The following is a 13710-nucleotide window of genomic DNA, read 5'->3' as shown; positions in this document are numbered from 1 at the left end:
TTCCACCATCCAGAACTTCCCCTTCAAGTGCCTCAGGCAAAACAGATTAGAGGTGACACAAAGAGACAGCACAAGGTGCAGGGTTTGTACTGTACCAACCGCTGCCAACCCTTCATAACCTTCCCAAACCTACTGCAGTACCCTGAACACTCAGGGCAAGCCATGCTTGAGCACAGCCAATGCTGACCTGATTCAGACAGTCACGTCAGAGTGCTCTGTGTGCACAGAACTGCAGCTGCTAAAGGAACAAGCAGGCAAATGTGTATTGCTGGCCTAACCCAACTATGCTTGCAGTGCTCATTCCATTTACAGGAGATCCTAAAGCACTTTCACTCCATTCCTCTGAGACACAGAAGAGGAATATTGTGCCTGCTCTCCAGAGAGAGAAATGTAGGGAGGTTCAGAGACTCCCCTGAGGTTATACACATCACTAACAGCCAGAACCAGTACCTAGCTCTTTATCCTTAATTATTTAACCCTAATTCTTCAACCACTCCTGCTCAATTATGGGCTTCACCTCTCAGACTAGGCCCCTGGTTAAAACTGCTCAACTCATCTCAGAAGCAGGGTATCAAGTTATGATGTCAAGAGCTTCTCTGGCACCATTAAATGTGACACTGTAAGGTCAGTGGCAGTGACATCCTATTTCAGCTTGACTTCACTCTTGAGTCGACTTTAGATAATGAAAAAAGGCCATTTTGGTTTAAGAAAGTCACACAACCTTTAGTACCACTCTCACGTTCACTTTGATTCACACCTTCAGGTATACTGGAAAAGCCTTCCCTCACACATCAGTGCTCTCCTACAGCTACACACCCAAGTGAAATATTCAGATGATGCAGCAACCTGTGATAAACAAAACAGCTGAGGGGGAGAAGAAGAGCAGCAAGGATCAAAGAAAGGAAAAGCATTTAGAAGGTGTCACCTAATCGCTGATTGAACAAGAAATGACTGGAATAAAGTTGCCCCCAAAAGTACAGAAAGTCTCCACCTCAGCCTCCCTTTCACCCTCCAGAAAGAACAAGTCTCAAGAGACAGACCCCTCCTCGGCCAGCCCCAGGGACAGTTGACCAGAAGAAACCTCTCCAGTCTGGGTCCTCAAAGATGTAAGGCAGGATACGGGTGAGAAGCCGGCAGCAGTTCAAGACGATTTGCCTCTCCTTCTCCGTGTGGCAGCCACTCTCTGCTCCCTGCACCAGCTTCTCCACAGCCTGAAGGAAACAAAACCAAGCATGGCATAAGTTAGCAAGAGATGGGCAGGTCTGTCCTGCTGGTGACACCCTCACACAAAGTCATGAGAAGTTCTTAGAGCTCATTGTCTCCGAGTTCAATGGTACAGGTGCTGCTGCTGTTTGAAACACCACAGAAACAGGGTTAGTAACAGACCTACCTCAATTTCTACAGTCCCAGTGCAAGAGACTTCACATGTCAGGCCAAATCTGTGCAGCACACGTGCTGTGCCATGTGAGACTGCCAGCTCCAGCACCAGGAGGCTCTTGCCAGCACTGCTCTGTGACAGCACACACTGCACAGAGCAGATCAGATTAATCAGACAGAAGCAAAGCAGCAGCACTGTGCTGCAAGGTGTGAGGTGCTGGCAGGGGAAGCCTACACAGACACATACAGTCTGACAGATCCCACTGTGCTGTGGTGGTTACAGCAGGACCTCACCTGGCTCACGAGGTGGGAGCTATTAAGTGGGACTATTAAGTGACCCTGTGAAGAGGGCTACAGCTCTGGAAAGAACTTCTGGCCTGAGCCTCTGCAGCCCACCCAGTCACTGCTGACACTGGAAACAAACCCTGGGTTGTCCAGGGCAGGATGAGAGTCCTGCCAGGCAGTTACCTCAGCCCCTCTTCCATAGATTTATGGAATGGTTTGAGTTGAAAGGGACCTCAAAGATCATCCAGTTCCAACTCCCCTGCCATAGCCAGGGACACCTTCCATTAGACCAGGCTGCTCGAGGCCTCATCCAGTCTGGCTTTGGACACCTCCAGGAAGGGGGCACACATGACCTCCTTAGCCCACCTGTTCCTGTGTCCCAGCACCCTCACTGCAAAAGAATTTATTTCTAATAGCTAGTAGATCCTAATATCTTTCAGGAGGTTCAAGCCACAGGCAGAAATGGGAAGCCCCTTCCCCCATCAGCTGCACCCACTTGTTGTAATTCCCTGATCCCAAGGGGAAACAGGGGAAATGAAAGCCAAAGCATTTTCCAAGGATTCACCTTGCTGCTTTTTAATTCATGAGGTCATGTGCCCTGCTTATTCCCACAGCAGACTGTCTGGGTCACTGCCTCTGCCTGCCTGCGTCACTGCATTAACAGCCATTTAAACACTGTTCATGCAGTCCCAGTCCACACACTGCTCTGTGACTGAGCTTAGCCATTCTTTCAGGCACATTTGTGGCTGAACACTGAGTCTGCAGCCATGGCTGCAAATAACATTTCAGCCATGCTGTCATGCTCTCAAGGGACGTGCAGCATTGCTTACTCCAGTGGCTCACTGTGCTTGGCACGGGCAGGGCTCTCAGTCTGGAAGAACCACTGCAGGCTCCTCTAGCCCTGATATCCCAAGATCTACAGCTCCTGGACAAACAGTCCTGCAGTCACCAGGTGTCCCAATACATCTTTTTCCAGTAGCCTATACTTTAGACTTGGTCTTGGAGGAAAAAGGACACAAAGCTATGTGGTCAGTACAGGTCTCCTCAGCAATTCTGGATCCCCAAGCTGCTGATTGCCAGAACCCAGGAGACAGCATATGGAAGAATTATTCAATTTTTCCTCCTTTTTGTCTTCTTTCTTCAGTATCCACTACAGTCATCTGTGTGAGAGACAATTCCCACTCAGAGGTAACCTTCAGCATGATTCAGGTGGTCTCACTCACATTTAGTAGAGCACAAATGAAAAACAGGATGGCAACAACCATTTAAAACTGGGGGAATGCCATTCCAGACATTCCCAATATACAAATTCAAGGCTATTCTTAGCACAGCTCAAACCAGGAGCATTAACACCTGCACTTTCCCAAGCAGAATAAGCCTCAGGCTGTTGCTCACCAGCTTGACCATTTGCCAAGCCTGGCAGAGCAAGAAATGCGAGCCAATGTTCCTTGTGCTCCACACAAGAATGTGGTAATACCAGAAGCAGCATCAGGGATGTTCAGATGTCACAGCAGAAGGAACAAGAGAAACAAAAGTCCTAAGATCTCCCTCAAACTTCATCCAGGCTTTTGTACAGTGACAATCTCCACATCCCTCTGGCACCTCTCAGTCTGAAGCCTGACTGATGTATGGTGGGGACCAATTAGGTGCAGACAAGGAATTGGATGTACCAGCCTCAATACAAATATGCAGCCTTGGTACAAAGCCCCCTAAAACAGGAAGCAGTTTATACAGCAGCAAGACCCAAAAGAGCAGAGCGAAACAAAAGAAGGGGAGAAGAGAAAACAAAAAAGCTCTCAAGTTAGCAAGTAGCAGCTGTGGTCTGTGCTAAACCATGAAAGGAATGACTGAGATTTCCCATCAGGAGTGAAGAGGGACAAGCAAGGCCATCACATAGTACAAAGAAATAATATGGTACCTGTCTCCCTTTGGAAGCCAATGGGCTACTGAGCAGGAATACCCCCCTGCTAGCACAGCACCAAGGAGCAGACAGCCCCAGCCTCACCTTATAGCACAGAGTGGCCAAGTTTGAAGGCGATTCTTCTCTCACTGCTCGGATCTCTGCAGCTGGTACCAGGGCAAAGACATCCTGCACTGAGGTGGCTGTGTCTGCCCAGAACTGGTCCCAAAAGGCATCATCTGTTGCCTCCACAGGCTGTGGAGAGACAAACACGGTTACAAATGCAGAACTACCACTTTATGAGGTCCAAACATCAGTGTTTACACCTGCCTTGGGCATGGGATGAGCCACAGAGGAGGTTAAATAAAACTAGCACTGATTTTGTACCTCAGCCTCTTCACTGCCAGGGCTTTGACCAATCTGACTTCCCAAAGCATTCCCTCAGCAAGAGGGAGAGCAGCTCGACATTTATGTGTCCAGACTCCACAAGTCTCCAATGGAATCCAATGCACATGAGCCCTCCTGTTTGTCTGTATTGTAGCATCTTCACCAATAGACATGGGCCAGGCTGCTCCCATGAGCTCTGCCACCTTCAGAACAATCCAAGGATGTCTTGAGCAGGCACTGTGACTACTTTTATTGCAAACAAGTTCAAGGAAGCAATCAGGGACATCTCACATCAGGGCACAAACAAACCCACAGATCTGAGAGACCCACCTCAAAGCACTTACAGATGCAACAGAATTGATCTTTCCAAATCAAGTATTTATGGGGAACTGGACTCAGTGCATCTTGTTGTTGCCAAGGCTTTGTTCTTAGAAAGCACTAAGTGTGCAGTTCAAAGAGGAATATGGAAGGAGGCTGCCTTGAGCTCTGTGGTAAAGGGTTGGACTTGATGATCTGTGAGGTCTCTTCCAACCCTGATGATACTGTGATACTGTGAAAAAGCAATCCATTTCAGATCTATGGCCTGTGAAGCCCACCCTCTTCCTCATGCCTGGGAACACAGCTCTTCCCATTACCTTTTCTGGCTCTGAAGGTGCAGACAACCTCCTCCCTCTTTTGCCAGCACTGTTGCCCCCTTCTCACAGTGAGAGAATAAGTATTCTCCTCGACCCCACCCTGGAATCCCACTGCAAGTGATGTTGGCCATAAGCTGTTTGCAGAGTGTCAGTGCTGTCTCCTCCAGTTTCTTCCTGCCAGCATGGCACCCACTTAGAAATCAAAACAACAACTACCTTATATGTGGCTGAACACAGGAACACAGCAGACTGGACCATGCTTTCCCTTTTTGGCTTTGCAGAGCCAGAGACCAGTGCTGGTCACTCAGGGTGAAGCAGATACTCGGACACACAGGGAAGCTGCAGAAGCAAAGCACTCTGATGACGTGCTGCTCCTCAGGAGGTGAAAACGCCAGCACTGTTTGCCTAACAAGAACACATCTCCATTACACAACATCTCAGCCAGCCAAAGCCTGGGAGCTCTGAATACCCAGCAAAGATAACTTTTTAGGCAGTTGTATAGGGTTAACACTCCTGGGGGAGTGACCCTGAACCTGACCCTAGGGGTCTTGGCCCCTCCTCAGGGGTGGGCCACACTCCAGGTGATGGTTAGCCCACTCCCCCCACTTCCTGCGGTATAAAAGAGGAGCACTTCCTGCTCCTCACTCTCTTGCTCGTTTCTCCTCTACCTGCGTTCATGATCACACACACACTGATACTGCATACCAGCCACGAGGCAGAGACACCATCACACACTCGGGTTGTATCCATCCCTGTTTTGTATTTTGGCTGTTTTCCCTTCCTTATCCTTTGTAAACTCCCCTACCTCCAATCCCTTTTTCTAAGTTATTGTTAAACTTTTCCTTTTTAACTTCCAAATCGAGTGAGATTGATTTATTGGGGTGTCCCTACCTTATCTCTCTCCCCCTGTCTTTTGGGGAAAGGAGGGGGAGGAGGGGAGGGCACTCTATAAACTCTATAAATTCTATAAATTGTCATTGGGTCTACCAAATTTATAAGAGTCTCTGGGAACTTGCATTTGAACCCAAGACAGCAGTCTAAAAGTGAGCACAGCTCTCCACATCTAAATGATAAGCACAGAATGGCCTGGGTTGGAAGAGACCTTCAAGATCATCTAGTCCCAACCTCCACCACCACAGGCAGGGAGGGGTTATACTTGCCCAGAGATTGGCATTGTCCAAACAAGGCTGGGAGTGCTCCTCTAGCCCACTGGCCCTGCCACAGGGGGTGAGATAAAGGCCTATTTATTTTGGAAGTGTGAAAGAGATGGATGGGTTCCCCTTCCTTCTAGCCAGAAGAGGAAAATGGAAACTTTTCCCAGGCAGTTTTCCCAGCTGTGCCAAGGCATCAGCAGAACAATCTGAGCAACCCTTGGCTTGGGGCAAGGGGAAGCCTCCTGCCTGCGACGTGCCCTCCTTCCAGGGCAAATAGTAGCTCTTGCTAGCTGCAGTCATCAGTGCCATGGGTGGGTCTGCCATGCCAGATGAGAAAGAGACAAAAATCTGAACCTGTGTTTAACTTCAGCTGTTCCTGCCCACTCCCAGCTCTGCTGCAGGAGGCAGAAAGCTTCCAGCTCAGTGCTGTTGCTAAACACAGCCACATTGGAGCTCTGGGAAAACAGCTCACTCAGAAATGCTGTCTGCTTCTCTTTGCTACCACTTTCAGAGCCCACAGCACAGTCTGTGAGCAGGTGAGGTGCCACCATCACCACCAAAAAGTGAGAGGGGCAGGCAGGCTGGCCTCCAACAAACTGATATACCAGTTATAACCAGTATAACAGGTTACTGCCCTGCAGCTCTCTGCCTTAACGCTCCAGAGGTTGCTTATTGCTTCTGCTGGTCCTTCCAGACATGCAGTGAATCAGCACAAGCAACTTTCCAGTCTCTAAAAACAAACCCTGAAACACCCCACATGTTTAAGCACCTTCTTAAACTCTGTTCTAGTACGGAAATCCTCTTCATTTCAGTACCTGGCCACCAAATTAAGTTCTCACCAAACTCTTCCCATGGAAAGGGCAATGTTTTCCAAATGGCTCAAGGCCACAGTTCCTCAAAAGGGCATCTTCAGAGCAGCCAAAGGTTTACAGCCTGATATTCAGCTTCCTGAGCACATGAAGGAGCTGTGGCCTATGTAACCTGGACATGAAATGCTTAATTGAAAGCAAAGCTGCTTTGCCAATTGCATCTCTAAATTGCACTCCTCCAAAAGAGCCAAGTATTTGGAAACTGAAGCTATGTGATGCAGGGAACATCCTACACTTCCTCCACCACCTTTCAAACCATTTTACCACAACCACATGTATAATTTGCCACATCTACCTCCTGGCCGCCTGCCACAGCCACTCCCACCAACAACAAGGAGCAGCAATTGCTGCTAATTGGAGATCATGCATAAATAATGGCTTCACTCTCATCCAGAGGGGAAGCAGAAAACCATTTCCCTCCAGCAGACACAGATCCCTTTTCTTTACCTCCCGCTAGCCCCAGGCCCCCTCAGAGGCTGAACACAGACACTATTTTACAGATGGTAGCACAACAGCTACAATGGGTGGAAGAACATGGGCTCTGACTGAAACGACAGGGAGGTAAAGAAGCAGTAATTACCCAAGCTGCAACGTTGGGTGCTGCAGCTACATCAGTGTCACTGCTGCCATCTTGAAAAGCAGATTACACTAAAACACCATTTCTTTCATTTTCCATAGCTGCAGCAAGGCAGCTCCTCATCAACAGATGGTATCCCCTGTACAATCCTGGGGCAGGGATTCAGTACTGACTCACCCACAGCCCCCCTCTTTTAATTAACAGTCTGGCATCATGAAGCCACTCGATCCACATAATATTAATCTCTTTGGTAGAACATTACTGGATGGTTTTAAGCTGATTGTGTTCTGCACACAGCATCTCTGGGGATCTAAATATGCATTTCCTCATGCTGAGCTCACCCAGCAGCCCATATCTAGCTTACAGAGAAGGGAAACACAGAGACCTAGAACAGTCTTGTTCACCAGCCATGAGTATTTTCACTTCGAAATGTCAAGCTTAAGTAACAAGTGTTGGTACAACACATGCTGCAGCAACAAAGCCCACAGCACCACAGCGAGCCCTGGCCGTGCTTTTAATAGATCACAAGGAGCTGAACTGTCACTAGCTAGGGACAGCCTGGATCCTCCAGACCAGCACAGATATGTCCTCTTTTGCAAAGAGAGCTGCAGCACAGGTATGGAAGAAGTTATATTTTCCAGCACTGAGCAGAGAACCAGACCTGCACCAGCAGTGCAATGAGAATGAGAACTTCATTGTTGCCAGAAGTAAGGGATCAGCAGCTCAGCTCGACTCTGCAAACATGACTGGCTGGAAACACCTGGAGAGCAAAAGATTTTCCATGCAACCTGTCACAGAGACTGCTGAAGGTACAGAGGTAACTAGCAAGGAGAGAAGCTGCTGCCTGAACCAAGGTCTCCACATTAGGGAGCTGACTGTAGCACACAGCAGTGGCTGATAACACAGTGGGCAGAGCCAAGGCGATGTGACATCTCTGAGTGGCCAAAGAGGAAGATTTTTGCCTTCAGTTCCCCTGAGCAAGGTGTAAGACCTCCTGCCTACCTGCATGCTGGCCACTGAGGGTAGAACCAGTCCTACCAGACACCTGCAGCTTTTCTTTCCCAATAGTTACAAACATCTGGTTTCAGGTTCTTTAAAGCACACCATACATCTTGTGGGAGTCAGAAGAGGAAGGTGTTCAGTTTGCAAGCACCTTGCCAGTTACTGATTAGAGAATCACAGCCTCGAGCAGGCAATCCCCGGCAAACAGGATACATCATGGAGAACAGGAAAAGAGAGTGGAGCTGACCGTGTCCCATAAACAGGAAAAGCTCCCAAGGCTCAGCCTACCCCCATTCATTGCTGCCCCCGCACCACCTCTGCTTTCTCTTTCAGACAAAATCCCTCATAAACTCAGGCAGGGTGAGTGCCTGCACCCACCTCCCAACCAAGAGCTCTCAGCACTCAGACCTTTGCAGCAAATGCCTGTTCCAAACAACTCCTCCAACAAGTCCCTGCTGGAGGATTGTCCTTAAACCAGTTTTGAAGTTGCTGCAAACCACCAGCAGACAATCAAGGGGGCAAGCAAACACTAATCCAAATCATTGTATTCTCTTTTTGCCAACACATCAACCAATCATCCTATCAGTGAGGTGCCTGAAGCAGAGATTGGACAGCAGAATCCCTGACCAAGGTTTCTGGCTCAGATAATATGCAACTATGGCATGCTCCTTTCCACCCTAAACAAGCCAGAACTATGGAGCATCAGTGACCAAAAAGCCACTCATGCAGCACTTGATAGAGCTCTAGGTAATCAGGCAACCCTGCTGGGCCAACAAATTAGCACAAGGCAACTCACACACCTTTGTGACAGCTGTTTGAGCCACTGTGCAAAAGGAAGGCCCGAGGACAGATCTTTCACAACATTAATAACTAGCAAGATTTCATCCCTGCTGCCAAGGACAGAAGCTCCATGCAGATTTCAGAGCACTAAGTAATTTTTTTCCATAGGATCTTTGCAATCAGCAGAGCAAAATCAAGGACAGAGTCCACACGAGTCTCCTGCTAGTTCTCTGCTTCCACAGACAGTGGTGCAAAGGAACTGGAAAATGGGATTTGTAGAAGTCTGGCAGGAACAGTCTAGGACAAAAGTCAGCTGTGTGAAGTGCTAGCTACAGCTTTGCTTTTAAGACAACTTTGCTTTTGATCAACTTGATACATTTGGACACTCAAGTCCAGCTTGAATACTACCAGCAACAGGCTCCTAGAAACCAACCTCTCTCCAAGCACCAGGCATGCTTTTATCAGGCTCAAATTCACAGCCTGCTGTGCTGCTTCATTTCCACACCAAGCTGCTTCATTTCCACACCAAGCTGCTTCATTTCCACACCAAGTTTGTCCCTAGTGTTTGATCCTTCTTGTCTCTTTAACAGCAAAGGCACAGCAGCAGGAAAATCTAACAAACCAGTTCACAAGATTAAAATGTCTTATCTTCCAGTCAGTTGCTTACAGTTAATCACCAACAGGCTGAGAAAACAAAGAGTGTCCCCAGCCGTTGGGACTCCCAGCTTCAGTTCCCTGCTTTGCCACTGACTAGCTGTCATACTCACAACCTTCCTTTTCCTGTTAAGCAGAGAGCATTTTTATGGGCAATTTGGGGAGAAAGCACATCTGTTTTATTATTAAAGGCCCTATCAATTTAAAGGTGCACAGCATAATGCAATATATGTGTGTCATAAAACCCCCAAAGCCTGTTTCTCCATGTGTGATTATAAATATACATCTGTAGCATAAGATTAATTCCTTCCTTCTGGTACTACTGCCCTTTTTTTTTTTTAAACCACTGAAATCATTCTGAAGTGATTTTCCTTTTTTAATACTGTTATGCCTTCAGAGTTTCTCTTTGGCAATAAAAATAAAATAAATTAAGTCCATTTCATTTGCGTCCAGACTTGGTTTAGTCTTCCAGTGCTTGGCTCCATATGTGCCACAAGCATTTAAGTGTTATGTTCTTTACAGATTTATTTCATTTTTTTTAAGTGTTCACACAAGAACACTCACATTTTTTAATTACTGAAAGCCTGGAGATCATAAGAACTTAATTTAAAGAAAGATTTAACTTCAATGCCAACTCCAAACCTTCACCAGTGAATGAACAATGCTTTCTGCTCCACTACTTCTTCCCACCAGCACTGAGGAAACACTGCATAGAGCACTGCTAAGCTCACAGTTTCATATTACCAATGATTTGACAGAAATGTTTGTCCAGCTATCTAAAGAAAAAGTCTGCAAAGAAAAAGGAGACACACTGCTAAGAAAGCAAGGCATATTTCAAGCTAATAGCTTTGAAAGATCTGACTCTGCCCATTACTGTAACCTGGTTTGGAACCCAGGATCTCCTGGACCAGGAGGTTAAGTGGAGGCTGCTGCTGGTGGGAGCTCAGCAGGCTCCAGGAGAGTCCAGTCACACATCCTGCACAAGCAAACACTGGTGCCCTTCTATGGTATGTCAATATGGGAGCGCCCACACCCCACCCTTTTTCCACATGGCAGTTAGTCTCACCTAGACCACGCTGACGTGAAATGAATCCAGCCAAGAATGAAGCTTTTTCTCCTTCCTTTATCCGGGGCCCCAGTGAACCTTCTTTCATTACACATGTCGATAAACCAGGGGAGGGAAATACTCTCTTCTTGGCTGGTGATATGAAGGATTGCCTCATACAGGATTCTCTTTGTGAACAGCAGACTGAGAAGACCCCCATGAGCTTGATTTCCCACCCTACCCCCCTTCCTCACTTTATAAGCACATTTCCCAGTGGAGGAAGGCTGGTCCAAAGCTGAAGGCACTCTTTGCAACTTGGCACCCAGAACAGACTTTGGAAGAATCCCTTAAAATATTAATTCATCCATGTCTGATTTTGCCTAGGGATGTTGTGGAACAGCCACAATTGGAGGTTTTTAAGAACATGTTCACAAAAGCTATTCAGAAATTATACTGCTTTAGAAAGTATAAATATGTTTTTTTAAAAGCTCTTCCAGTCTTCCTATCTGTGAGTCATTTCCCAGTCCTAGCCTTTGTTTCTTGAGTTTTCACACATCTTCTACTGCCCTTTACATCCAGATTCTTTTCTTCTGAATTCACTCCCCATCATTAAATATCTTTCTGCCATCACCCCCAAGTTTTCCTAGCAGCTGTTATTCCCTTGCTGCCAAACCTGGACCATAACAGCAGTTCTCCATTGCACAGCAGAAGAACCAGAGATGGAATTTCTCCACTAGAGCAAAATTCCTCTTAGACAGCTGGACAGCCTACCAATTCTCTGCCAGTTTGCTAGCAGGCTCTCAACTTAAGACAAAAAATAAGCTAAGTCCTAGGACATGTACAACACCTGTCGGGCCTCTAGGCAACCACACTCCCTATACTCAGTCCTGCCTTTCCATCCATTCCTTCTCCTCTACAGCCTGCAGAAATAAATCATCATTTCACAAGCCACAGAGGGAAGCTGCTTCTGGTGCAGAAAGCTCTCCCAACAAGCCACCAGCCCCTTCAATCAGCTGTTAGCCAGAAACAGGGCAAGGTGGTCCACCATTTGTACAGGGAAACAAAAAGAAGAGCTACAGAAAAGGGGGGACTGGCAAACCTTGTGGTGATGTAAACCTGCAGCTGAATACACTGGAAGCTGTGGGCATCCTTTATGGCTGCCACAGGACGCTGTGTACTAAAGCACAAGATGTCAGAAGCAACAAGAGCTGTAGCACAGGCACGGCCCTGCCAGAGCTGATGGCTGTCCCCAAGAACCAGCTGGTGCCCCGAGGCAGAGCACGGCCTTACGGCGTTACTCCTGCCCCTCCAGAGAGCAGTGACATGGAGCGGGGAGGATCATCTTCTCCAGGTCCCCCCCGACACACATCTGCTCCTCAACCTTCATGCAAGGCCTCACCGTGAGAGCTCGGACCGCAGCCAGCCCCGGCGGTGCTGTCACCTTGGCCCCAGCGCGGTGCAGCTCTGTCCCTACGTACAAGGCCCTGCTCACCGGCGACGGGCGCGGGGGCAGCAACCCACCCCGGCGGCCCCTTCTCTCCGCACCGGGGGTGTTTCGGGGCGGGGCGGGGCAGGGCCGGGGGAGAGGGCCATGGCAGCTCCCTCCCCGGCTGCCTGCGAGCGGCACCGGCTACCTGTCAGCCGGCGGAGGCCGCGCCTCGGGGCACACGGGAGGCTCCCGAGATGGCGGCCCCCCCCCCTCCTCACCCACCGCCCGACATGGCGGCCCCTCACCTGGGTCTTGGTGGTGAGCTGGATCACCGCTTTCCTGAAGTTGAGCTTGGAGTCAGCGCTGCCCATGGTGCAGCCCGGGCCGGCGGGGCCTGCCAGCCGCGGCGGGCAGTGCCGGGCAGTGCCGTCCCCTCACGCCGCCGATCCCGCCCCCCCTCCTCGAACCGCCGCTGCCGCCATCCCCTTTCCCCGTGCCGGCGGCTCTCGCTATCTCACCGCTTCTCTCCCTCCCTCCCTCCTGTCAAACCCGGGCTCGCAGGTCCCGGCCCTCTGGCCCCTCCTCCGCCCGCGGCTGCGGCTCCTCCTCCTCCTCAGCCATCGCTCCATCCCGCTCCGCCGGCGCCTTCCTCCTCCTCCTCCTTCCAACCGCTCTTCCTTCCCCATCTCACTCCTCCTCTCTCATCCACCTCCTGGCAGCCCCTTCCCTCCCCGCCATCCCCTTGCTGCCCACACTTCGCTCCCTATGGCCGGGTTCCTCCTGCGTCCTCCCTCTTCTGCTCTGCACGGCTTTTCTTCCTTCACCTTCACCCTCCTCCTCCAGCCCCTCCTCGTTATCCCCTCTGGCCTAGGCTCTCTCCCCCCCGCCTCCGCCCAGAACCTTCGTCTCCTGAAGCTCCTTTGCTCTGCTGCTCTCAGGCACAAGCTCCATGTCAGCTCGGTCTCGTCACCAGCAGGCTCTCAGCAGCCTGCCCTGAGCCCGAACGGGTGCTCCCGAGGTGCCGTACGATGCCGGTGGGAACGGCCAGCTCCAGCTTCCTCGTAGTCCTCAGTGGAAAGGGGCCAGGAGCGAGCAGGCTCAAAACAAGTGTGCGAGCACTTTCTAACGAGCTCATTGCCTTTCTTGGCCCATTAACCCTAATGCAATTCTACCCACCTGCAAGGAGAAGATGTTTGATAACCCCAGGGATTGGGAATTCAGGGCTTGCCCCTCAATGAGCACACCTCAAAGCAGCTGTTCAAGGCAATTCAGTGTTGCCTTTGAAGCCGTGGTCACTGTTTTCTGCACCCAGCAGCTCAATGAACTGCAGTGTCGCCGAGGTACATTTCACGTTCTCAGCTCCGTAAACCTCCTTTCTCCAGAGGAAATGAGGTAATTCTACTCGTTTGGCAAAAGAAAGCAATGTGCAGACTCCCCAGCTGGGGCAGGCTCTGGAAATGCTCATTTGTTGGCATATAACCCGCTCAGAAACCACCAGCATTTGATTTTATGGAGTGACAGGTCAGATCTCAGGCATCCTTGTAAAACACTACAAGAAAAAATGAAGCTATTTTCATAGACTTGTGTGTCACCTGCGTTCTGCTGCCAAACAGCCT

At 49.4% G+C, this 13710-nt stretch overlaps 1 protein-coding gene across 1 annotated transcript in view; it reads right to left on the bottom strand.

Annotated features, from left to right (window-relative positions):
* HID1 (HID1 domain containing) overlaps positions 1 to 12612 on the bottom strand; it is a 38079-nt gene extending 25467 nt beyond the window's left edge. Inside the window, exons 1-3 of the mRNA XM_064151076.1 lie at positions 12400 to 12612; positions 3668 to 3817; positions 1041 to 1211 (exon numbers count right to left, since the gene is read on the bottom strand). Of these exons, the coding sequence (XP_064007146.1) occupies positions 1041 to 1211; positions 3668 to 3817; positions 12400 to 12465 (387 nt within the window). The 5' untranslated portion in view covers positions 12466 to 12612. The remainder of the gene's footprint in view (positions 1 to 1040; positions 1212 to 3667; positions 3818 to 12399) is intronic.
* Between the last annotated feature and the right edge of the window lie 1098 nt (positions 12613 to 13710).

This window comes from Pogoniulus pusillus, chromosome 11 (genome assembly GCF_015220805.1).
Source record: "Pogoniulus pusillus isolate bPogPus1 chromosome 11, bPogPus1.pri, whole genome shotgun sequence".
In the NCBI taxonomy this organism is placed as follows: domain Eukaryota; kingdom Metazoa; phylum Chordata; class Aves; order Piciformes; family Lybiidae; genus Pogoniulus; species Pogoniulus pusillus.
This window is presented reverse-complemented; position numbering and strand designations above follow the sequence as displayed.